The sequence below is a fragment of the Vipera ursinii genome, assembly GCF_947247035.1.
Source record: "Vipera ursinii genome assembly, chromosome: Z".
Classification (NCBI taxonomy): domain Eukaryota; kingdom Metazoa; phylum Chordata; class Lepidosauria; order Squamata; family Viperidae; genus Vipera; species Vipera ursinii.
In genome coordinates this window covers 45,096,609-45,123,769 of record NC_139517.1, presented here as the reverse complement: position 1 = coordinate 45,123,769, position 27,161 = coordinate 45,096,609, and the positions used below count along the sequence as shown (strand labels likewise).

The 27,161-nt window shown below is 36.5% G+C and overlaps 1 protein-coding gene across 2 annotated transcripts in view; it reads left to right on the top strand.

Annotated features, from left to right (window-relative positions):
- ANKRD17 (ankyrin repeat domain 17) overlaps positions 1-27,161 on the top strand; it is a 146,808-nt gene that overhangs the window by 76,678 nt on the left and 42,969 nt on the right. Inside the window, exons 6-17 of one of the 2 annotated variants that reach the window (XM_083378266.1) lie at positions 4,669-4,902; positions 5,878-5,972; positions 6,774-7,011; positions 7,841-8,032; positions 8,350-8,459; positions 13,549-13,636; positions 15,439-15,566; positions 15,944-16,087; positions 16,534-16,636; positions 19,719-20,468; positions 22,794-22,939; positions 25,086-25,197. In XM_083378266.1, coding sequence (XP_083234392.1) covers positions 4,669-4,902; positions 5,878-5,972; positions 6,774-7,011; positions 7,841-8,032; positions 8,350-8,459; positions 13,549-13,636; positions 15,439-15,566; positions 15,944-16,087; positions 16,534-16,636; positions 19,719-20,468; positions 22,794-22,939; positions 25,086-25,197 — 2,340 coding nt within the window. Of the gene's footprint in view, positions 1-4,668; positions 4,903-5,877; positions 5,973-6,773; positions 7,012-7,840; positions 8,033-8,349; positions 8,460-13,548; positions 13,637-15,438; positions 15,567-15,943; positions 16,088-16,533; positions 16,637-19,718; positions 20,469-22,790; positions 22,940-25,085; positions 25,198-27,161 lie in introns of both variants that reach the window. The other variant, XM_083378265.1, reaches the window with a different exon arrangement.

Below are 27,161 nucleotides of genomic sequence, written 5' to 3'. Positions count from 1 at the left end.
CTATCTTTAGCAGTTGCAGGCAGGTGCTATGTATATGCTCATGGACACTTTAAAGAACCCTTTTTGGGATCAGATCCAGATTATTTGATCCTTGAATTTGAAACTACATTCGTTTGTGTCACCTTCAGGTAGAGAGGTGACACAAAAAGAATTGTGTGACCTCCTAGCATAAAGCTTTCCATCAAAGGTGAATTTAAGTCACTTCTCACAGGCCTAATAATAGAAAAGAACATAACTGAAAAGAACATAAGTTCAGTACTTTATTAGATAGAAAATAAAAGAAATCTATACATCCATCCATCCATCCATGACAAGATTTCTGATTATTCTCCATACTAAGCTAGCATTCCCCTCTTTAGTAAATTTATAAAGACTAGTTATTTACTTAAACAATTCTTCCATATTTTGGGGAAGGCCACAGTTCTTCCCTGATCTAAATTACATCGTTTCTATGAAAGAGAAATATTTAGTTTTATACTCTTTGCTTTTTTTGCCATTTCTCAAAGACAACAATCAGCAAAGAGGGAAAGGACTAGAAGCACTCAGGTATTGGCTTTGACCTTAATTGTAGTGTCAACCTTTCTTAGAAAAGCTATGAGCGTATATACTATGGTCTCCTGAAATGCTTAGTATTTTTCATTATGTTTATTTTTATATCACCTATGATCCTATCTTTCTTTGTTAATATTGCTAATTGCCTTCAGTTTTTCTCCACTTGTCTCTATTTGAAATACGGATTGCTCTTCCAGAAGACTATTTAACCAGAATAACATGCTCAGCTTTAGCTACTGGCTTATTTATGCACATAATGATTGAATTAAAAGTTGAAAGGAGTTCAGTTTTCAGTACTTAGCAAGTTTGGTACTCATGATTCGCTAGTTGAATCTCTGAGGAAACAATTACAGAAATCACAACCAGATAATTGTAATTATTGAAACATTTACAACACCGCCTTCTCTGGGAGCTCAAAATATCTTCTGGTACAGTGAAAATCACCAATAGTGAAATAAGTATGCAATAAAAATCCTCATTACAAGATCAGTGCAAATAGCAAGTTTAAAACATGTTCTGAATGTTTCAAGCTAGTCTGTCTTGGCAAATTTTTTCTGCAACAGTTAGGTGACTTATCAAGGAAATGTGTGTCCAGATGAAACTTAATTCAGGGGTTTTTTTTTGACCATATTTAAATGGCTCTCAACTGACTCAATTAAAAAAAAGGTATGATATCATGGACATATTTATGTAGTTTTCTTGGCAACAGTACAGAAATGATCTGCTGTTGTCTTTTCCCTCATTTTTTGACTTTCCAGTCTAATCTATAGTTTTAGGATTTTGTGGTGGCCTTCCATCCAGAATATAATTCTGCTTAGGATTTAAGATCACTCCAGTTGAGTTAAATGCTGCTTCAGACCACACTGTCACAGGTATTATATTTTTTAACGTATATGTCACGGGTTCTTTTTAAACTACTCAGTTTGATTGACTGAAACTCAAAATATCCATCAAAAGCACTGGACTCTAGGTAATTGAATATTTATACTTCCCTTTAAGTGTTGGGGAGATATTTTAGTTTGAAAGAAATATCCAAGATATAAAAGTGAAACATACAACATGTGCAAGTTTTTTCTGTGTTTCTATTTTCGTATAGTACATACTATTTATGTTACCATTTGTGGTATACAGTGTTCTCTATACTATATACCTAGCAGTCTGCTCTTCCCCAGTGTACATCCAGTTATGTCCTATATGCATCTGTGAGCTTGACATACCTTCCCTGAGTGAGACCTTAAAAAGCTCAGTACAGTCTCATTATACCTTTTGTGACAAATATTATTTTACGATAGTATACTATCAGCATAAAATGGCTACCATTTTATAATAATACCATCACAACTTGGATTTTAAGAGTATAATAGGATAATGCTAATGTTTTTATTTTAAAAGTTTTGATAAAGCTTTTATTACTGATTTTAACTACAAGGTTGGTAGTAATGGTAACTGTAAATTAACATTTTAAAAGTAGTGTAGCCAAATTTTAATGTTAAATAAAAGAAATAAAAAAGTATGTGATGAAATGGAAAAGGGTTATTTAGGCAAGGGGTTTGTGTGTATATGTGTGTATATGTATGTACATACATATAAGTTTAATTTGTACATGTGTACATACACATACACTTAATTATTAAATTTATATGCTTCTTACTATTAAACAATTCTGGGCAGCTTTGGAGTAAGACCTAGTGCACATACGAGGGCAATTAGGAAATAAATCTCTATTTGATTATCAATGACAGACACTACAACATTATATTACTTTCTGACATAATTGCCTTTCAAATTGAGGCACTTGTCATAATTTCTTAACAAGGTTTGAAATTCCTTAGTAATAGTCACTTGGCGCCAAATCTGGGCTATAGGGTGTGTGTGTTCAAAAACATCCCAATGGAACTGCTTCAAAAGTTTTTGGGTGTATCTAGTGGTGGGTGGGCATGCATTATCATGAACCAACACCACATTGGAAGTGGTGCCATAGAAAATCCCGCCAAATGTGAAGATGCCAAAGGAGTGCTGCTAGTAAAGTTCATGGAGCGTGGTTCGACCATCAGTTCAGAAGTCTACTGTGAAACATTATGAAAACTCATCCATAACAAGTGTTGGGGTATGCTGATTTCTGGTGTGGTATTGGTTCATGATAATGCTAGCCCACACACCGCTAGACACACACAAGAACTTTTGAGCAGTTCCGTTGTGATGTTTTTGATCACCCTCCCTATAGTCTAGATTTGGTGCCAAGTGACTACTACTAAGGAATTTTTTACCTTGTAAGACGTTATGACAAGTGCCTTAATTTGAATGGCGATTATATAAAAAGTAATGTAATGTTGTAGTTTTCTAATGTATATAATAAAAGTTCTGTATTTATAAGTGTCTGTCATTGATAACCAAATGGAAGTTTATTTCCAAATTGCCCTAGTATTTATAGTAGTTATTTAAGTCAGCTCACTTGGCTAAAATCTGGATTCATTTCATGAGCTCATTTTGATGGACTCCATTTGACAATTTCCTAAGGCAGGTACATAACGTGACTTTATTTGGAAAAACTGACATGTGACTCAGGGGCCATTAAAACAATGGCCCATATTTTTTGCTTATTATAAGGATATTCATTCAGAGTAGTTCACTTTTAAATAAATATCGAATCAGTATGAGTTTTATTTGTAAATCAGACCAGTTGGATTGGTGCACATGGCATCTGCAATGTTGGGACTTTTTTCTGCCTTTCCTGTCAAAAGAGCTTCCAAGGTTCTGGAGCAGATTTTTGGAGGACTGTTAGCAGGAGCTGCAGGAACATAGACTGTCAAAAATTGCTTCCTTTTCTAGTTTCTAAAGTAGTTTATGAATCAATAAACTTACACTACTTAAGAAAGCAGCTGAAATGATGAAAAGGCTTTTCATACAAACTTTTGTAATCCAAATGGTGATCCAATGTGGTTTAATCATGAAGCTGTTGGACCAGTATTGGGAAAAATAGATTCAAATGGCTTTGGGTTGATCTGTGAGCCAATCTCACAGTGTTTATTGTTGTTAAAAAGGGGGAGAAAGGGCTATGCATACTTTGGAACGTCTGGAGGAAATACCCAGGATGTGCATCTTTCAAATAAATGCATTTAAATGAAGTAATAATCGTTTTGTATTGTAGATACAAGCTAAATATTGTGAGATTCTTAGACCAGAATATAGAATAACATAGTTGTACATGATCTTAGAGGTCTTTTAGTCCAACCTCCAACTTAGGCAGGAGACCTTATGTCATTCTGGACGAATGGCTGTCCAATCTCTTCTTAAAACCTCTAGTGATGGAGCATTCACAACTTCTGAAGGCAATAGTTGCATTGATTAATTGTTCTAACTGTCAGGAAATTTCTCCTTATTTTTAGGTTGGATCTCTTTGATAAACTTCCCTCTGTTGCTTCTCGTCCTGCCCTCGGGTGATTTGGAGAATAGGTTGATTCTCTCTTCTCTGTGACAACCTCTCAAATATTGGAAGACTGTATCATGTTGCCCCTCATCCAGTGGTGGCGAACCTATGGCACGTGTGCCAGAGGCGGCACTCAGAGCCCTCTCTGTGGGCACACACAACATCACCCCAGCCCCGCCACTCCCCCTCCTCACTAGCAGCCCCGCTGGAGAAGAGTCGCCCCAGGAGCAGCCTGCACGGAGCAGCACAGCCAAGGACATGGCAGCTGGGCAGCAGGGACAAGACTGTCCTCACGCCCCATCGCGTGCAGATGATGCGGGGCGTGGACAGAGGGTGTGGCCATGACACTGCTGGGCCGCCTGAGCGATCTGTGGCAGGCCATGGAGGCGGTGGGTGGCCCTGAGGGCTGGAGAGGCAGGGGCGAGGTAGTTTTGGGGCACTTGGTCTCTAAAAGGTTTGCCATCACTGCCCTAGTCCTTCTGTTCATTAGACTAAACTTACCTAGTTCCCAGTTATTGAACATTTTTTTATATAGACCAATTGTTAAAGGCTGTGGCAGAGACAAAAATTGAAATTAGGATTTATTATACTGTACTGAATAATATTATCACCTCATTGCCTCTCATATATATACTAATGTTTGAAGTATAAATGCATATCTGAATAAATCTCTATTTTTTCCTAAATAGGCAATACAGCACTCACTTACGCTTGTGCTGGAGGCTATGTAGATGTTGTGAAGGGCCTATTAGAATCAGGTGCTAGTATCGAGGACCATAATGAAAACGGCCACACTCCCCTTATGGAGGCAGGGAGTGCTGGACATGTAGAAGTTGCTAGAGTTCTGTTAGAAAATGGAGCTGGAATCAATACCCATTCCAATGAATTTAAGGAAAGTGCACTTACGCTGGCTTGCTATAAAGGTAAATATTGTAATCTATCAGTAATTAACCATATTCTTAAGTAGAAATTTCTGCTCAACAGTGTTTGATTGATTTTGATTATTTGCTCTATTTTTCTTGCAATAAATACATTGCATAATGTTGTACTTGTATTTTTTAATTTAAATCATATTAAATATGATTAATACTTAGCTCTCTATATTTTATCTTTGTCAGGATGGTATTCTAATGCTTATGGAAAGAATATTTAAATTTCAAACTTTCAGTACTAAAATACGTAGCTAAATAAAATACAAGAAAACTTTTGTTGAATGTATTTTATTGGATAGAGATGGCATCCAATATATAAGGATTGCTTTCCAGTTGTGAATGTGATTTGCATTTCCCAGAACTAGAAATACATTGAAACAATGAAAGACTTACAAAATCAATTACAATTATTTGATCACTGAAAACTGTAAGACAGCACAGTAGAAAAAGGTTTTTTTTCTTACATAGTGTCTGTCTGCCTGTCTCTCTTTTTCTTTCTCTCTCTCCAGCATTCTGTTCTTTAAAGAAAAAAATGAAAGTCAAAAAACTCACTTGGATTCTTGAATCACTTTTATTATTGTTCTGACAATTTTTTATTTCCATTTTTTCCAATTTTCATATTCAACATTGAAAGTCAGTGTCTTTGTATTTTCTCATGAGGAAATGTTTCTAGATTATCTGTTTTCTAGACCCCTATAAGATTTTGTATTTGAGAGTATACCTAGTTGTGCCTTTTGCAGAACTCTGGTTTTCTCATTCATTGAGACAGAGACTAAAACTTTTTATTATAGGTCTTCTGAATGCTAATGAAATAACTAAAATACATTCCCCATAAAGGTTTTGAGAATTCTTACTCTTTTGGTTATTTAGATGGCATCTTTGGCATCCTTGGTGAATAAATATATGTGATTATGAACTGAAATTTTCAGTGAATTCTGAAGTTTGGGATTTTTTTTTCTCTTTTAGGCCATTTAGAAATGGTGAGGTTTTTGCTGGAAGCTGGTGCGGATCAGGAACATAAAACAGATGAAATGCATACTGCATTAATGGAGGCATGCATGGTAAGAGACATCAAAAGTAAGGCAAATATATCAAGTTTGGTTTAATTTACTTGGTAGTTTTAAAATTTAAAAAACAGTGCAACAATTTACTTATATTTCCTTTGGTGAAAAGGCAACCAAATTGCATGTAGCCCCTTAAGTTACATTGGGGGGAAAAATTACCCTCTCATTTAAACAGTTGGAATGGTGTTTAAAAGAGTAAAATGAAATCATTAAACTGTAAGGCAGACATTTTTCCCGATTAAAAGTTTCAAAACTATTCCTCTTGAAAAACTTACTTTTTTTGATTGGGGTTGGCTTTTTTAAGACATAAAATTAGTATCTTTGCAGAGATTTAAAACACTTAATTTATTTCTTTAAAAACAAATAAATTGGGCCAATTTTTCAGTTTTTCTTCAATCAAGCTTGAGTATCATAAGTAAATTCTCCATCTCTACTAGAAAAACATAGTTTTCCTTTCCTCCTGTGTCTACCTCAAATATGCTAAAGTGTTCTGTTAGTGTCTGGAATAAATGTGAGATACAAAAAAAAAGTCTCTTCAGAGAAATGAAAGTGTATTTCATTTTAGCCCACACATTATTTGCTGAAGGAGCATTTTTATCCAGCTTTTATGTTTATTTTATTTGGGATCAATGGCTAGTAGCCTTGATGGCACCATAATGTCTGAAGGCCATCTGATAGAAAATTAGTGGGCTCCCTTGGTTGGCTACTGTGAGAAGAGACTTTTGGACAACATAAGCCAGGGTCTGATCCAACAGAATACTTTCCATGTTGATATATACTTTTATTTTTGCTTTCTAGGATGGACATGTAGAAGTTGCTCGTTTACTCCTTGATAGTGGTGCTCAAGTAAACATGCCTGCTGATTCCTTTGAATCTCCATTGACTTTAGCAGCCTGTGGTGGACATGTAGAGCTGGCTGCCTTATTAATTGAGAGGGGGGCAAACTTAGAGGAAGTAAATGATGAAGGATATACACCATTAATGGAAGCTGCCCGAGAGGGTCACGAGGAGATGGTAGCATTGCTTCTTGGTCAAGGTAAAAGTATAGTAACTGCATCAATTGCAGGGCTAAATATTTCTCAATTTCTTGGATTTTTTTGTAATTATGAAAATATAGTTAATACAAAATGCATTTCAAGAAATTCATAAATAGTGATTTGTTCATTGTTGTATAATATGTGATATCAAATATTAAAATATTTGTACGTGAGAATACTTTGGGTATTCTGATTATTTTAAATAATATAGCAGTAACAGCAAATGCATATCTAGAAAGTTGTCAGTCAGTCAGAAAGGTAAATTTATATTTTGTGGGTCCACTTGACTAATTTCTAATCCTCTCATACAGATAGTCCTCAACTTAAGAACACAATTCAGCCCAAAATTTCCATTGCTTTGCTCCATTTTATGATCTTTTTTGTCACAGTTATATGAATCACTGTACTTGTTAGTAATATATGAAATCACATAGCTTCCCTGTTGACTTTGCTTATCAGAAAGTCACAAAAGGGGATCACATGACTCTAGGACACTGCAAACATCATAAATATGAGTCAGTTGCCAAGTGGCAGAATTTTGATCACATGATCGTAAAAATGGTCTAACAGTATAATGGCACAAAAAAACTTTGTGCCATTATAACTTAGAATGGTCATATGACAAATTGTTGTAAGTCGAGGACTATCTGTTATATAAGAAATTGTGTCTGTTGATTTTAATTAGTATTAACACTAATGCTATTTGTAAACATTGTTAGACCTAATTATTGTAAGTGTTTTCTTAAAAGGCTTAACATAGTATATCCATGCTAGTTTAAAGAACTGTTTTGAAATCTTAATTTGTATTTATGTATTTCTGTTTTCAAGGAGCTAACATCAATGCTCAGACAGAAGAAACCCAAGAAACTGCCTTAACTTTAGCATGCTGTGGTGGCTTTTTGGAAGTAGCTGACTTCCTAATCAAAGCAGGAGCTGATATTGAACTTGGCTGTTCAACCCCTTTAATGGAAGCTGCTCAAGAGGGTCACTTGGAGCTAGTTAAATATTTATTAGCTGCAGGTATGGCATTAATCTCTGAGCATTTATTGTCTCAGATTGAAACAGAATTTTAATAAAGCCTTGCTATCTATGATTATTTTTGCCTTTTGGGTATACCTTTTCCTTATATGACACTGAATCCAAGTATCAGTTTGGTTGGCTTGCTGGTTTATTTTTGGGGGAAATATCTATGCAGTAAGAGGATTTTTTCCCCAATAATAATTGGGCATTGCATTATTTGAATATTTACAATATGATTTATATAAACTGTCCTAATAGAGAACACTGAGATTTATTTATTTATTTTTCTAAGAATAATGTTATTAATATTACTTCAGGAGCTAATGTGCATGCAACAACAGCAACAGGCGACACAGCACTAACATATGCCTGTGAAAATGGTCATACCGATGTTGCAGATGTATTGCTTCAAGCAGATGCTGATTTGGTAAGCTACTAATTTTGTAGTCTCTTACTGTGTTTGATATTGACCAAATCAAAAATAAGATGTTGAATATTAGCATGATTTCCCCCCCCCCCTAAGAGATAAAACTATACTATGAGATGAGAACTCATAGTCTTCTGGTTTTCAGTCGGGTGCCTTAACCACTGCACCAAACTGGCTCTCATACAAACATAGAATTATTTAAACATACTAGATACTTTCTAGTAGTAGCACTACTTTTGTCATACATTTGCAGTTTCATGTGACTTATTAAGAAAAAGTTTCATTTTCTAAAATGGCATCTCTTCTTTCTTCTGAAAAATTGTGCCTGGTGCTCCCCCTTTCCTTATAGTGTAAGTTTTGGATTTGAGAACTGTACTGCATGACTTTTTCATAAGTTCCCACTTTTTCATATAGTTTAGCCAGGTTTCAGAAATGGAGGGGTATATATATTGTAATAATAAAGAATAAAAAATAAAAAATTATGGTGAGAATATGAATGTATTGTCTGAGAGTACAAGATAATTGTAAACTATACAGCATACCCAATTTAAATTAACCAATGGCAATTACACTATTATAAGGACAGTAAAAATGCAGTTTAAATTATAAAGTAATTGCCCACATCTAATGTAAAGTGATTGAATATTGTTTTTTCATCAGCCACTCTATCCCATTGGATCTATCAATTGCATATCAAACCCTGTTTTTGGAGTTGGTTTCTGCTGACAGACTAAAACTGCTGTTGGTATACTAAGTGCCATAGGCATCTGGAAAATGTTGGAATTTCTGAGGCTTTTAGTCCTGGCTGATTTCAGCTTCTGTGCCTGGGTCCATTGTGGTTTGTGATTTCATGATCTTGATGGCAATTAGGAGCTTGTGAAAAGTAACTGACACTAATCTACTTCAAAGGGGACATGCTTGACTTGTTCTTTATTTTAGAACAACTAAGATTTGATTTGAATACAGGAGTATTAAAATTAGTCTTTTAACAGAATAACAGGTTTGAAGGTCTTCTAGTCCAATCCCCTCTCAAGCAGAAGACCCTATCCCATTTCAAATAAATGGTTGTCCAGTCTCTTCTTAAAAACCTCCATGCTGGAGCACCCACAACTTCTGAAAGCAAGCTGTTCCACTGTTCTCACTGTTAGGAAATTTCTCCTTAGTTCTAGATTACTTCTCTTCTTGATTAGTTTCCATCTATTGTTTCTTCCCTTGATTTTTGGTGCTTTGGGAAATAGGTTGACCCCCTTCTTTAGTTGTAGCCCCTCAAATATTGGAACATTGCTATCATGTCTCCCCAGTTCTTCTTTTCACTAGACTAGACATACCCAATTCCTGCAACTGTTCTTCATATGCTTTATCTTCCAGCCCCCCTAATCATCTTTATTGTACTCTTCTGCACTTTTTCCAGAGTCTCTACATCTTTTTTATAATACAATGACCTAAACTGGATACAGTATTTGAGTGTGGTCTTACTAAGGCTTTATAAAGATGTACTAATACTTCAGGTGATCTTGATTCTGTCCTTTTAACGCAACCTAGGATTACATTGGCTTTTTTTGGCTGCTGCCGCATACTGCTGGTTCATATTTCAGCAATTGTTCACTAGGATTCCAAGATACAATTACTGCTATTGATCCAGTTTTTACCTAATCTGTATCTGTACATAGATTTTTCGTGCCAAAGTATAAAACCTTACTTTTCTCTACATTGAATTTCTTTTTTTCTTTTTTTGTATATATTTTATTGGTATTTTTAATATAACATAAATCATTCAGTAATTTGTAAACAGTATGTTGTCTGGGTAACATTTATAAGACAATCTTTAACAATTGATTTGTATAATCTATATTCCATATGTTAATTTCATTTGATTTCTCCTTTCCCCAAAGTATCTTTCTTTACAAAACATTAGATTAAGATGATTCTCATTATTTTGATAAACAACAATTAAGTATATAGTTTTTCCAATAATCCTATTTGTCATTTTAGTTGCCTTATCATAAATCCTGTTACCATGCTTATTTCAGCTTATTTCTCCCCCCAAAATTCTAAATATTCTTACTAGTGACAATTTTCTCAACAATTAACTACATTTACCTTGGTGGATTTCTATTTTTTCCATATAAGCCCTCTCATACTTTTATATCTCTTAATCAATAAGTAAAAAAGGAGAAGGAGAAAAGAAAAGAGGAGAGAGACAAAAAAGAGGGGAAAAAGCAAAAAGCACCGAGATACAAAAAATAACATACGACTTAAAATATGTATCCCTCCTAAATTATTATATATTTATTCCCTCAATTTCTTATTCTTTTTGACCATAGCTGAGAATGTATTTAATCTATTTAAACTTTAAGCATTCCATTCAGTAGATCTAGTCATCTAATCCTTTAACTCTCATTCAAAACACATTTTAATGCTTTTCTTATCATCACATTTAAATAACTAAAACATTTGCTTTCTTTAAATCATTTCAAACTTTTTTTACAGAAAGGAAAAAGAAAAAAAACATTAATTAAAAAAAATCATCCCTCTAAGAGTAATATATTCCAAAGTTTTTCCATTTCTTTAGCCATATGCAAACAAATGTTTCTTATTGTATTAGTTAACAAAAAAATTCCTTTCTAAGAGTAATATATTCCAAAGTTTTTCCATTTTTAGCCATATTCAGACAAATGTTTCTTTTTTAAGTATTCTCTCTCATAATTCCCTTCATCTATTTTTTTTATTTCTATTTTAATCTTTTTTCTCTTGCCATTGCCTTTCTTAATCAGTATGTTTTGCTGCATCATTCGTTTCCCTGTAAGGTATTTTTTCTCATTCTTTTCCTTGTCTTCAAAGTTGTTTGGATGTGTTGAAATATTTCCCATTTGAATTAAATCATGATTTTTTATTTTATACGGTTCCATCTTTAAGTCTCTATCCTCAGAATCATGTTCAATCATCTCTACTGTATTTTCCTGGGAAATTTCTTGAAGTGAAATTAAGTTGGAGATAAGTTGATTCATACTCTCAAGGTTGTTCTGTATTTCTTTGTGGTTTAAAATCATTGTCCTTTGAAATTGTTGCCGCTTATCATATATTTCCTTTTGTAAAGTATTCATTGCCTCAGATTTGTTACTCTCACTTTGTTTACACAGCTGCATTTTTAAGAACTTTGAGGGTCAGAGGAAAAAAAATCCTCACCCACCAGTAGGTGTCAGCGTTTGCTCATTTTTCAGGTCTTTCTAGTCTTTTTTTTTCTCTCTCTAAAGGGTAAGTTTTGCTACTTCCGGTAACCAAAAGGAGGGAGTAAAATCCCCCTCCTTCCCCCCCCCCCCCGAGATCTCTTATTTTTGGGACTTTCTTCTTCAGGAAAATAGGTAGGATAGAGAAAATCAATATTCTTACCCAGATTCAAGCATGCTGTTTAAGATCCGCTTAATTTAAAAGCTTATGACTTCCATTGTTTTCACCTATGGCTGGACATGGAGTTAACCAGCATTTTGTTCTGTTGGTTTCTGGGAGGCTTCTCCTGGACCATTCAGAGAGTCCACCGTCTCTCCTAAGACCCTGGGATTTTCTTCCTTCATTCCACCCCTTCAGGGTGGGTTCTGGCCCCTTAGGGTCCCCAACAAAAAGAAATTTCAGCCGAGGGGTTCGGCATTCCGAATCTTCTGACTGCTCCACTGGAAAACAGGAACCGGACTTCTGTACATGGAATTTCATTTTGTTAGATAGGGCCTTGTATTCAAATCTGTTGAGATGCTTTTGGATCTTGAACCTAGCTTCTGAGGTGTTGGCTGCCAGTTTAGTATTGTTTACAATTTTGATGAAGTCACCTTCAATTCCCTCACCCTAGGCATTTGACAGATTTGAAAAGTTTCCAGACAATAGAGTTTCCTAGCAATTCTGTCTTCTACCTGGCCAATCTGTACAACTTTGTGGTGGTGGGGAATGCGCTGAGTATCATGCCATAACTTTATTTTCAGTGCTGCCATAATATAAAAGAATTTTTGGTAATACACAATAATAAATATTACCACGACAAAAAAAGCCAGCATCACAATAAATTTAAGTAATAGTTACAATCGAGGATAGGTACCTATAATCACAAAATAGAGTTTTAATAAGACAACTTTGTTAATATTTATTAAGAATATTTTTTAAAAAACATGGATCTTGAACTTTTTTTGTTGCTATCCATAGCTTTGCGGAGGCATATGTGTTGTGGTTGCTTTCTTGATTGATTATTGTATAACTAAAGAATCGCTTCAGGCCAAACAGCAACAAGGATACCCTGGTATTGCATTTTTCTCTGTCATAACCCAGTTGCCTTTAGTTCATTTTTTCACCACATTGCTGCAGCACTTTCTAGTTTCTCCATCTTTCTAAATCTCAAACAACATGCTCTTCAAAATAGTGGACCGAAGACTATAGAGACTTTATTAGAAAGTTCCTTTTTCAGGCCTATTATTTTATCCCATAGTAGTTTATCCTTATGATATAGATAGTCCTCAATTCACAACCACAATTGAGCCCAAAATTTCTGTTACTAAGAGAGACAGTTGTTAAGTGAATTTTGCCTCGTTTTATGATCATTGTTGCCACAGTTTTTAGGTGAATCACTACAGTTGTTAAGTTAGTAATACAGTTGTTAAGTGAGTCTAGCTTCACCATTGACTTTACTTGTCAGAAGGTTGCCAAAGGTGATCACATGATCCCGGGACACTGCAACCATCATAAATATGAATCAGTTGCCTATCATCTGAACTTTGATCAAATTACCATGGATATGCTGCAGTGGTCATAAGTGTGAAAATGGTCATAAGTCCCTTTTTTCAGTATCATTATAACTTAGAACAGTCATTAAATGAACTGTTGTAAGTCGAGAACATGTAAGCTTTGATAGAGATTTTTTTTTATTAATACAAATTTATTTTTCAAAGTTTGGAAATATTCCATCGTAATTATATGATGACATCAGTAACAGATCACAGTGTTATGCATGTTTTGCTCACCCCACAAAAAAATGAAAATTTAAAAAAATTGAAACAATGTGAGACTTTTATTTTTTCAGTTTTTTTCCTCAATGTTTTTGTTTTTATAGGAACATGAATCTGAAGGGGGAAGAACTCCATTGATGAAAGCTGCAAGAGCTGGCCATGTCTGTACTGTCCAGTTTTTAATTAGTAAAGGTAGGATTTACAAATAGTAAGTCATTTTCTATCCACATTTTAATAACCTTTTCTTTTTAAAATGTAATTTTATTAAATATTACAATTACAGCAATAAAAACTAACCAAAAAAATTTAAACATAAAAAGAAAAACATACTTATTTTAACCTTGATCAAATAAACCAACTTTATAGTTTTTCCTTTTGCTTCTAACGGTCTTGAATTAGTCCCTTCAAATAATGTCACAAAATTTTTCTTTATCCCTTCTCACAAAATTTTAGCAAGTCTGCCTTGTAAATCCAATTTAGGAAAATTATCCAGATCACTACCTTGGTCTTTTTTTGTATATCCCTTTTAATGATTAAACTATCAGCCAGTTTCTTTAGTGTAACATCTTTTTCCTTGTAGTAACCTGTCATTTTATCCCCTTTAAAATTAATCTCAGTCTTATCAGGTAGAATTTAAACATAGTCTATCTATAGAAACTGAGACTCTTAAAATTAACTTCTGGTCCATTGTTCAAAAATATCTTTCAGTATGTCCAATGTTAAAATATTTTATAATTTTAAGTCAGATTTAAGTGTTCTGCTTTAATTATAATCTTTAGTTCTCTCTAGTATCCAGTTTTTAAAATCTTACTGTTTTTAAATTCAAAACAAAAACATTTTTCCATGCAAAAATTCTTTATAATTAATTCAAAAACCTTATTTCAAATTTATCTGGGTGCTTAAGTCATTTGTGAAATCAAAATTTTAATCACTATTTTGCTGTTAATTCTCTTCCTTTTTTAAAAAAAATTCTTAAACCTGTAGTTAAAACTCTCTTTGCTAAGAATTGAAGAAAACTCATCTGGGGCTGTAAAACCTGGTCATCCATTTCAAATAGTTGAAAAGTGGTTAACGATTTCCTAAAGTGACTAGAAAAGGAAGTATGTGAAATCAATATCCTTTCAGAGGTACCGTCTATGATTAAGTTGGCTATTTCATCATCTCCCAGAACTCTTAAACCAGCCATAGACCACAGTCTTGCAATCTCCTTGTAAGAAGCAACTATCGGGAACACTTGTGGACCTTGTCAAGTACTCTCTTTCTTCAGAGTGGAATTCCAATCAACTCACCACATTTGTTAGTTCAGTTTTTCTCAGAATCATTTCAGTCTGCCATTTCTTTCCCAAAAGTGCTTTAATGGGCTTTTTTGGTTTGTTAAATATTTTTTTTCATCTTTTGATTTAAGAAAATTTCACTTGCTTCAGGTTTCTCATTACATGACAAATGTCTGCTAACCTTGAGTATCTGAAAAGTGAGCAGTTATATACTGTATGATATAACTTCAGCTGGCAAAGATAATAATGAGTAATTGAAATCTACTTGTACTTAGTTCAATAAACAATAATACAAGAATCTAATTTCTAGAAAACTTGTGAGTTCTAAGAATTCCAAGCCCAAATAGCAGTTGATAAAAAAAGGATAGAAATGGTTCCCTTTTTCCAAGGAAAACATCTCATTGTCTATATGAAAGCTGCCAGAATCACCTTTAAGTAAACTTTTATATCTTGCACAGATTTTTAAGGGGAAAAAAAGTAGAGTTAAGTATCATATTATGACTAGATACAGGATTGTAACCTCAAATAGCAAAGGATAAAACTAGCAATTGTTTTTATTGTGTGAGTTACACTGAAGAGTTAAAAATATTTTAACTGGAAAGGTGGAAGTTCTGGAATCAATTTTGAAACATTTCTCTCCTATTTTATATATGAGAAAAAGAAGAGTTACAGGCAGAGAGCTTTGAATGGCTTTTGTTTTCCCCAATGCATTAATAACAGGAGCAAATGTGAACAGGACCACTGCTAACAATGATCATACAGTATTATCGCTTGCCTGTGCTGGAGGCCACCTGGCTGTTGTGGAATTGTTATTAGCTCATGGAGCTGATCCTACACACAGACTAAAAGTACGTGTTGGTTTTGTTTTGTTTTTCTTAATTTAATTACCTATTGTTTGAGTATTTCATTGAGGACAGATTTTGGAAGTTTGTCATGAGGAACCAAGACATAATAATGCATCATTTAAGCATTTTTCAATTGTAAATGTGGCTTAACATTTTTAAGGAGTTCTTACATTAAATATATTTTTAAATTTGTGTTCATTGTGTTCGATCTCCAGGTAAAAAGGCAAAAAAACCCCTCCAAAATAAATGGGCAGTTTAAACTACTGTTCAGTTATTGAGAAATAGTCTGAGTAACATTCGTGCACTTTAGATAACATTTATTAAGTTTTTGTCAAAAGAGATGCAAAGTATACTGTTTTTATTCCATTATTTCTTTATAGGATGGTTCAACCATGCTAATAGAAGCTGCTAAAGGTGGCCATACAAGTGTAGTTTGTTATCTGTTGGATTATCCTAACAACCTACTTTCTGCTCCTCCACCTGAATCTACACAGTTGACTCCTCCATCTCATGATTTAAATAGGGTACGACTGTTCTGGTTTTTATTATGCTTCATTTTTTCATATGCTAAAACAAAGTCCATTAATTTGAAAATAGACATTGTATTCAATAGACTTTTAGATAACTTGGTAAATTCTGATCAGCAATTACTATTATTAGTGACTTAATGACTAATGACTTTTGCTTCCAAAGAAAATGTAGGAAAATGTTGATTAGGAGGCATTTTTTTCAATTTTTTTACTTAGTTGTTTTTTTATCATACTATACCTACATTATTAAAATGTCTTATATTTGGATACTTTGTTAAAATGCTTCTGTTAGTACCAAGAATGTAAACTATTAATTGATAAAATATTTAAACCTGTAATAATTAATACTTACTGAATTGTGAAATATTTATGCATGCTTCTCTCTGTGTTTTGACTATGCAGAAGAAAAAAAAATAATTTTAGTGTCCGATGTTTTTTAGGCTCCTCGTGTACCAGTGCAGGCACTTCCCATGGTAGTTCCACCTCAAGAGCCTGACAAACCTCCTGCCAGTGTTACCACCACACTTCCCATCAGAAACAAAGGTTAGTTGTACCTCATATATTATTGCTACAAGATATTTTTCAGTGGAATACATTATTGGTATTTTTTTAAATAAAATACTAAATTATGTTCATTTTAAAGAAAGAAATCTTCCTTTATATATAATAGTTGTGCTTCCAACTTCTGTTTTTTTTTATAAATCAGATATTCTAGGGTAAAAAAACGGGGAAAATTATGATTTTTAAAAAATATTTTATGCCTGAATACAATTAACATTGAATTTCAGCTTTCACATTTGAATTTTGAATTTTGTAAATTTTAGTGCATCTTTTCTGTAAAATATTAAAAACTGCTTGCTGTTTATGGAAAAATTATTTTAAAATATGCTAGAGCAGGAGTGTCAAACTCAATTTCATTGAGGGCCACATCAGCACTGTGGTTGCCCTTGGGAGGCTGGGTGGGCGTGGCCTACTGGGTGGGCATTGCCAGCTCAATATCACTCGCTTCAGGGTGCCTGGGTAGGACTGGGACAGATCTGAGCGTCTCCAGCAGAAGAGGATGGGACTGGGGCGAGCACCAGGACATGGTCCCTCCCACCCTCCCTCCCTTCCTTCTTCTGTTCCTTCCTCCCTCCCACCCTCCATTCTTTCCTCCCTCTGTTCCTTCCTTCCTTCCTTTGTTCCTTCCTTCTTCCCTCCCACTCTCCATTCCTTCCTCCCTGTTCCTTCCTCCATCCCTTTTACCTCCCTCCCACTCTCCCTTCCTTCCTCTTCTGTTCCTTTCTTCCTTTCTCCATTTCCCCTCCCTCCCACCTTCCCTTCCTTCCTCCGTTCCTTCCTTCGCCTTCTCAACTCTTTCCATCCCCCGCACTCAGGAAGGGGTGATGGGAAGGGGAGGGATTGCCAGCACTAATATGCTGCTGCTGGCCATTCCTATACCATGTGGGTGGGCGGGGGCAGTCCTGTTGAAAGGGATGCCTTGTGGCTGCAAGGCTGGAGGTGCTAGGGGGGATAGCACTGATCTACAACCTGGTTGTATCCATCAAAGCCAGAACACACGCAGCCTAAGATCCACTGGAACCAGCAAGGAGTGCTCCGCTGCCTCTGTCCTACCCCCCATGTGTGCGCACAGGAGATGGCCAGTGCTGGCATCCTGGTAGCCAGCAGGGAAACTGGACTCTACTTGCACGCACACCCAGGGGATGGGGTGGGACTACCCCATGGATTTAATGCTGAGTGCATTCTGGCTTTGATGGACACAACCAGGTTGTAGATCAGCGCCAACCCACCACCACCATCACCTCCAGCCTCGCAGCCATGAGGCTTTCCTTTCACCGGGACAGACACCCCCCATGTGGGATTGCAAGAGCAATGGCAACATGGCAGCGCTGGCAATCTCTCCCCCTCCCATTATTCCTTCCTGAGCATGGGGGAAGGTAAGAGATGAGAAGGAAGGAAGGAAGTGTAGCAAAGAGGGGAATTGGGGGGCTTGGTGCTGGCTGGGGGGCTTTCGGCAGAGAGGTCGGGAGCTCCAGAGGCCTCTTTGGTGGCTGGGGACGGGGTGGGGCTCTTGGGGAGGGATTTTTAAAGGGGAAGAGAAGATTGACCGGGAGATTTTAGTTTCTTTTTTCTGGAGAGACAAGCCAGAAGGAGGGAGAGCGAGATAGGAAGTTGGCAAAAAGGCTTTTTTTTCTCTCTCTCCAGAGAATAAACTTCCTACCTCACTCTCCCTCCTTCTGGCTTGTCTCTCTGGAAAAGAGAAATGAAAATCTTCCCCCAGTCAATCTTCTATTCCCCTTTAAAAATCCCTCCCCAAGAGCCCCACCCAGCCACCTTGGAGGCCTCTGGAGCTCCCGACCTCTCTGCCAAATCCTCAGAGCTCTGGAAAAGCCTCCCAGCCAGCGCAGATCCCAGCCAGCACTGATCCCCCCCACAATTCCCCTCTCAGCTACACTTCCTTCTTTCCTTCTCATCTCTTTCCTTCCTCCACGCTCAGGAAGGGGTGATGGGAGGGGGAGAGATTGCCAGCACTGCCATGTTGCTGCCAGTCTTGCTATCCCATGTGGGTGGGTGTGTCTGTGCCGATGAAAGAGAGCCCTCGTGGCTGCAAGGCTGGAGGTGCTGGTGTGTGTGTGGGGGGGGGGGGGTTGGCGCTGATCTACAACCTGAAATGTGCTCAGCCTAAAATCCCCTGGAATCAGCAAGGAGCTGCCTTGCCACCTCTGCCCTGCCCCCTGGGTGTACGCACAGGAAACAGCCAGTGCCAGCGTGCTGGGTGAAGTCAGCCTGCGGGACAGGAGCCAGCAGGGACTCTGGACTCTGCCTGTGTGCACACCCAGGGGTGGGGCTGCCCCGTGGATTTACCGCTGAGCGTGTTCCAGCGGGCCAGTCCTTGACTCTTTCCAGAGCAGGTCCCCGGGCCAGACGGAACCACATGTCGGGCCGCATCCAGCCCGTGGGCCTTGTGTTTGACATGTCTGTGCTCGAGGATAAATTCCATGATTAATAACAGAATATTTTGTTTATTGTTTTTAAATGGTTTATACTAAATCTTTGTCCAAAACAGCACATAAAGCCCCTAAGTAGATTTCATAATCTTGTTTATAATTTAGAATTTAATTTATAGAATTCATTTTGATTTTATATTTCATTTCATTAACACTAAACTATCATTTAGGATAATTACTTTGATATTTTTCCTGTCTCTTCAAACCTTGTGACCATTGTTTATATATTGATATCCATATGCCTTGAATCTTGAATCTTGCCTGCTTTATCATTTAGGTTATTTAATTGCATCTTAAATGCCTGCTTAATCTTTTGAACAAAGTATGCATAGTAGGACTGCCTTATTACTGAAGAAAATAAATAGCTTGGAAAAGACCTTGTTGCAATGTAGTTTTTTGTTGGTAGTAAAGACCTCTATTCTCCAGCAATTAAGCAATTTAGAATTGTAATTTATTTCTTAACAAAACATTCGAAAATATTAGGCATATGCTTTTCCCCTAGCCTTTTCAGTTCTGGTAGGTGTCATCTTTGTGCTTGATTGATCAGTAGGTCTGTAATAAGAATGCTGTTCATGTGGACATCCATTTGGTTCTGAGGAAGTGTCTCTTTCATACAGCCACTTCCAAACAAAAGTCCAGCAGCCATTTGCAGCCATCCAATCCAGAAGTACAAGGTTACATCGCTAATCAGTCTCCAGAAAGCATTGTTGAGGAGGCTCAGGGCAAGTTGACGGAATTAGAGCAAAGAATAAAGGAAGCCATAGAAAAGAATGCACAGCTACAGTCTTTGGAATTGGCACATGCTGACCAGCTCACTAAGGAGAAGATTGAGGAGCTGAACAAAACTAGAGAAGAACAAATTCAGAAGAAGCAAAAGATCTTAGAAGAGTTGCAGAAAGTAGAGCGAGAGCTGCAACTGAAAACACAACAGCAGCTGAAAAAACAGTATTTGGAAGTTAAAGCACAGAGAATTCAGTTGCAGCAGCAACAACAATCTTGTCAGCATTTGGGAATATTAACTCCTGTTGAGATAGAAGACCAACTTACTGAAGAAGATTATGCCCGCATACGACAAGTGGATCCATACTTACTCACTGATGAGCCTATGCCAACTGTAAACCAGATGGGTTTTGCTCCAATTCAGCCTCTGGCAATGCCACAAGCTTTGCCTCTCTCTACAAGTTCTTTACCACCAGGTTCCCTGGCAAATCTTTCAGAACTCCAAAGTGTCATAGTTGGACAGCCAGTACTGGGCCAAGCACAACTTACAGGGCTGGGACAAGGAATTCTGACAGATGCACAGCAAGGGTTAATGGTTGCCAGCCCTGCCCAAACCCTCAATGACACACTGGATGACATCATGGCAGGTTTGTATGAATTGTTACATGCAGATAAAATGTCAGTGCTGAAACGTTTTGAATATATCAACAACTTTATTTGTTTCAATGTCACAAAGATTGGATTATTTTAGCTTGTTCTTAATTACAATTTAAAACTGAGTCTCCATTTACATTTCCTGTGTTGTCTACCTAGTTTGTTAAAATAGACCAGTGTTATTTGAAAAATGACAATTTATAGCAGAAATGAACAGCTTTTAAATAGTGCAAGAACAACAATGGCCATGTTCAATATCTCCAGCAGAAGTAGTCACATGAAGTGAGTAAAAAAGCATTTCCACTGTCAAGTGTATTGTCCCTTGTGTCCTAGGCCCTAAACCAGATGTTTATGCCTTGGTATGTTCCTGACTTCTTGTTTTTCCAAGAACACCCATGAATGAATTTCACTTCCAGTGTTTACCCTTTCTAAAAATACATGTGAAAAAACACATTTATCAAGTTTTCCTGTGAATTAAACAAAAATAAAAATGGAATCAGAGTACATTGCTTCCTTTTTTAACTCAACTGAAATAGTCCAAAATATAACAACCCGGATACAGTAAATTCCAGTGCATATCTGCAGAGCTTTGTGTTGCTGCTACAATTTCTCTCCCTTCGTCCTCATGGCTTAGAAAACTGAATAGAGAGGCCCTTGCAATCCAACTTAGTAGAGTTTAATGGCATTTCTAAACTTGTTCAAAGCCAAAGAGTTTTATTTATTTATTTATTTGTAAAATATCAATAGCACTTAGACTTGTATACTGCTTCATAGTACTTTACAGCCCTTTCTAAGCGGTTTACAGAGTCAGCATATTGCCTCCAACAATCTGGGTCCTCATTTTACTGACCTTGGAAGGATGGAAGGCTGAGTTAACCTTGATCTGGTCAGGATTGAACTCCTGGAAGTGGGCAGAATTAACTTGCAATACTGCGTTCTAACCACTGCACCACCACAGTTCTCTTAAAATAATGCAGATTACTCATAGAGTTCATATTATGGAGCATTTCCTTTCTTTAAGTGGTATGAGTCAGGCCAACTAGGAAACTATTTACAGTTAATACTTTCCTTCTATTCTTATAAGCAGAAATGTAGTATTTTTTTCAATATTATCATCATCTCTAAGACCAAATCATGTATTCTGCAAACTGTGAAGTTTTGGTCTAGATTCAAAATAGGTCAGACTCTCTATTTCCTCTGAATATACAGTTAGAACAATTATTCAGTGGAACAACCTGCTTCCAGAAGTTGTGAATGCTCCAACTCTGGAAGTTTTTAAGAAGAGACCCGACAGCCATTTGTCTGAAATGGTATAGGGCTTCCTGCCTGAGCAGGGGGTTGGACTGGAAGACCTCCAAGGTCCCTTCCAATTCTATTATTATTACTGTTGTTGTTGTTGTTATTGTTATTTTCATCATCATCTAAGCTAGAAAATTCTGAAACACAACTCTAAGAATAGTTGATGAAATAAATTAACTGAAATTAGATTTAAACAACAAACTTAGGGCTCTTCAGAAATGTGTGCTATATCTGACTCACCCTTACTTATTTTCTAACATGAAGAAGATTTTCTTGACTGTCAAGTAAGAGTTTGAATAACTACTGATTATTTCTTCATAGTCATAACCTCATTATAATTTTAAGGCATAAGGAATTGCAATATGCTTTAGCTTTTTGTTAAGATTGCTTAGGTAGTAATTTTAGAATTCAAAGATTTCCATAATCTCTAGACAGAATTATTTGTTCCACTGCTAACTAATGTAATTTTAAAAAGTAAAGATTACATAGGAATTCTGTCTCTGAAATTTTTGTTCCCTCTGAGTAATGTTCTCAGATTATGATTTTATTCTCCCCAGTTAGCATTTTGGAAGAAAACATATGGGAAGTCATTTAAACATTTAACTAAATTAAATTAAAATCTCCTATAATGGATCAAATATTCTGCCTACATTAAGGACTTCCTAAGGCTCTTTTCACTAATATTCTAACTCCTTGCAATTTAATTGCAACTACGATTTCGTTGGTAATACATTGGGTATTACGGTAATATGTAGGAAAAGTAGCAATTCCTATTAGAGATTGGGGAAAATTCCAACAAATAATTAAATTGGTATCAACTGCTTTTAGGGAAATTCTCATTACGTTAAATCAAGTTTCTTCCTTCTCAGCTGTATTTTCAGAAGGATGGGAAACCTGTTTATAACTGTTTGATATGTTGTGATTTCTCAGTGCTTGTTGTCGTTCAAAGAAATTTTAGCACATCCAAGAGGATAGTTAGTTATAATGTTAATAAGCCAAGTTATTCTCTTTAATAGCAGTGAGTGGAAGAGCATCTGCAGTCTCAAATACCCCTACTCACAGCATAGCAACATGTGTTTCCAAACCTCAGACACCTGCTCCTAGTCCTATCATTTCTCCTTCAACCATGCTACCAGTTTATCCTGCCATTGACATTGATGCACAGGTAAGTCTAAAATAATATTTCTTCTCCTTTGAAATGAAATACAAATTTTAAAAAATGAAAGGAAAATAGAAATTTTGCTTGTTTGCTAGATGGACTTGAGGAAGAATTTTTTCGCAAAGCATGAGTATGCTTTCAAAACATACTGATGCTTTGCAAAACAAATTCTTCCTCAAGTCCATCTAGCAAACAAGCAAAATTTCTATTTTCCTTTCATTTTTTAAAATTTGAATACTTTCAGTAAATCATTCTTTGAACTTCAGATAAACATAATATTTAATAAATGTGTGAAAAGAATGATTACAGAAGAGTGGTAGTTGAATTTTGATTATTTGTTGTATTCAGTTCAGGTTTTTTTCAGACTTTGTGTGAAATGCAAGTACCGTATTTTTCGGACCATAAGACGCACCCAGTTTTTTGAGCAGGAAAACAAGAAAAAAAATATTCTGAACCAAATAGTACCAGTATACTAAAACAGGGCTTTTCAACCTTTTCATCCATTGTACCACTTTTAGGACAAAGCAATGTCACCCAGCAACGTGTCAAAAACTTGACGCCCCCCCTAAAAAAGGAAAAAAAATGATAAAGTACAGGTAGTCCTCGACTTACAATGATTCACTTAGTGACCGTTCAAAGTTACGACACTGAAAAAAGTGACTTATGACCATTTTTCACACTTATGACCATTGCAGCATCCCCAGGGTCATGTGATTTACATTGTGATCGCCTTTTGCAACCTTCTGACAAGCAAAGTTAGTGGGGAAACCAGATTCACTTAACAATCATGTTACTAATTTAATTTCTCTCTCTCCTTCTCTTTTTCTCCCTCTCTCCCTCTCCCTCTTTCTTTCTTCTCTCCTTCTTTCTCTCTTTCCTTCTTTCCCTATTTTTCTCTTTCCCTCTATTTCTCCCTCTTTCTCTCTCTCCCTGTTTCCCTCTTTCTTTCTCCTTCTCCCTCTCTATTTTTCTCTTTCCCTCTATTTCTCCCTCTTCCTCTATTTCCCTCCCTCTTTCTTTCTCCTTGTCTCTCTCTCCCTTTCTTTCTCTCCCTCTTTCTCTCTCTCCCTCTATTTCCCTCCCTTTCTCCTTCTTTCTCTCCTTCTTTCCCTCTTTTTCTCTTTCCCTCTATTTCCACCTCTTCCTCTATTTCCCTCCCTCTTTCTTTCTCCTTCTCTCTCTGTCCCTTTCTTTCTCTCCCTCTTTCTCTCTCTCCCTCTATTTCCCTCCCTTTCTTTCTGCTTCTCTCTCTCCCTCTTTTTCTCTCTCTATTTTTCTCTTTCCCTCTATTTCTCCCTCTTCCTCTGTTTCCCTCCCTCTTTCTTTCTCCTTCTCTCCCTCTTTCTCTCTCTCTATTTTTCTCTTTCTCCCTCCCTCCCTCTCCCATTGTCCCTTCCTTCTTTCCTTCCTTCCTTCTTTCTTCCTTCCCTCCCTCTTTGTCCTTCCCTCTCCGCGTTAGAGCAGTACCTACGGAGGCAGCCCTGCGGCCCGGCTTTCTCTTGCAGAAGGCAGGCTGAAACGGAGCAAGGAATGCGAATCGGCCGATCTCACGCTCCTGCATTCTCCTCCGCTCGGTTTCAGCTTTTCTTGCTACAAGAGAAAGCAGGCTGAAACGGAGCGAGGGAATCTCCCTTGCTTTGTTTCAGCCTGCTTTCTCTTGTAGCAAGAGAAGCTGAAACCGAGCGGAGGAGAATGCAGGAGCGCAAGATCGGCCGATTTGCATTCCTTTCTCCGTTTCAGCCTGCCTTCTGCAAGAGAAAGCCGGGCCGCAGGGAGATTGCAGGAGCCAATTGCAATCTCCCTTGCTTTCACTTGCGGAGGTTGGGGCTGGCCATACGGATCACCTTCGGACCATAAGACGCACCCTTGTTTTCCCCCCCACTTTGGGGGAAAAAAAGTGTGTCTTATGGTCCGAAAAATACGGTATCTTCCCTTTCATTTTCACAAAACTAAACCTGAGAGAAATTTATATTTTAGTGCTGTTAAGAATATTCAGATCTAATTAAATATCTAGAGATATGTAAGTATGTGATATGGCTTTAAATACTCATGATTTCCTTTGTTATGTGGAACATGGGAATAAGTTTGAATTGGATTAAGCTCTACTTTCCTATATTGAATACAAGCACTTTAATGACTTTTTTTTTTAAAGACTGAAAGTAACCATGACACAGCACTGACTCTTGCTTGTGCTGGCGGACACGAAGAACTAGTACAAACTCTTTTAGAGAGGGGAGCTAGTATTGAACACAGGGACAAAAAGGGTGAGTATCTGCTGATAAAAAATATCAGTCAATTTGTAGATTCCATATGCACGTGTGGTTGTGTATTCCAATAAAAGTAAATTCAGGAGATACTCTGGCATTGGAGTAATGCAACCCTAAGTAATACAACCCTAAGTAAGATACAAATCTGTATTCTGCAATAGTTTTATTCAAATATATTATGAGTTTTTGACTCTTGTTATAGTCATTTTTTCCCCACAGTAGAGAACGATATTCTTCACTTTGTTGCTTCTCACATTTGCTCTGGTAAGCAGGAACAAATTTGCCCAATGTATCTATGGGAAAAAGCAGTCTCCACTATAGTTCCACTCTTGCCTTGCTCTGTCTAGATCTCGAATCACAACACTACATCTTTTCTTATTTAGGCTACATTGGTAGACTTTTAAAGACAAGTGGCCGAGCTTTATACCTGGGATAATTTATATGAAACTTGGGATCATAGAACCAAAATTCTTCTGTTTAGACAGTTCAGGTCCCATGAGGAATTAATCATTCATTTGACTGCCTTCCCAGTTTTCTCATATCAGTTTCTGGTGACAGCAATTCAGATGATTTCACCTGGTAATCATCCCTCCAATTTAGTGAAAAGCTTAAACATTTGTGGGGGTGGAAACTAAGCTCAGGCAGAGTGTCTGTCTCTGCCTGTGACTGTCAGCATGAAATTGTCACTAGATTACACAGGTAATATTGTCTAAAATGGTTCAAATTTATAGAATTTTTCTTGGCACAGAAAAAGCAGAAGTCCAGGGTTTTGAAATTGGCTTTCCTTCATATTAGATTGGATTTGCAGTATGCCAATCCTGTCAGATCTTACCATATGAGCACATACACTGGAGTAAGAAGGTTTATGGCAAATAAAGACAAAATATTAAAGCTCAGAGACATCACATGACTATGACATTTATTGTCCTAGTCACAGTTGTGATACATGGCTGTGAAAGCCGGAGGATCCAGAAAGATTAAATGAGGAATAATGGATGCCTTTTAAGTGTGAGACTGAAGAAAATCATTGAAGATGTTTGGATCAAAAGAAAAACCACTTAATATTAAATGAAGAAGCAAAGCAGGCAACTGATAAAAAGCATTAATAATGAAGCTAAATATTTCAGATATGTAATGTGAAGTCAAAACTTATTTGGTGAAAACTGATGCCTAGAAAAAACAAATAATTGAAAAAAAGGCCAACATGACAAGTTAATTAGATCTTGTGTTCCTAATGTCCAATTTTAAAAATTGAACTGACAGAAAGCATAAGTTTACAGAAACTGAAAGATTGTTCTGGAAAAATAAAGTCAGTCAAAGATATGGAAGCAGCTGCATAACACAATATGTACAATTAAATCTATTACTATCATGCACTCTGGAGCAATGAAGAACAAGTCTAGATTTATAATACTAAATGCCCCCATTTTTTCTCTCTCCATAGCTTAGTTTCTGTTTTTCTGATCCTTATATTTCAATTTAATTATTGCCATCTAAGCTACATGTTACTATGAACATCATGTGGTGTTTTGTCAATAAAGTTTCTGGCATTCCCATAGTTAGATCACTTAAGCCTGTACAATACCTCAAACATCTTTTGTGAATAGAATCACATCTTCCTTATTTGCAGAAGTTATCAAAGATCTGTACAAATTGATTACTGACTGGCTCGATTTGGGTGGACCTGAATCAGAGAGAATTTCATTAGTTTTTAGTCTTAACTGTCAGTTCAAATGCCAATATTGAATCTGCCCTCCAGTCACCACTCAGAGAGGAGATGAATGACTACTTGTTATGCTCACCCAAAGGCTTTCTTCATGGAATTCATCTAGTTTGATTTGGCTGGGTGCTGCACAAGGTTGTGTTGGGAAAAAAAGGGAAGCTGATCCAAGTGCTTTCTTTTACTAGCCCAGAATACCTGGAATATCAGTTGTCAATAAATTCAACTTTGCCAGTGTTTT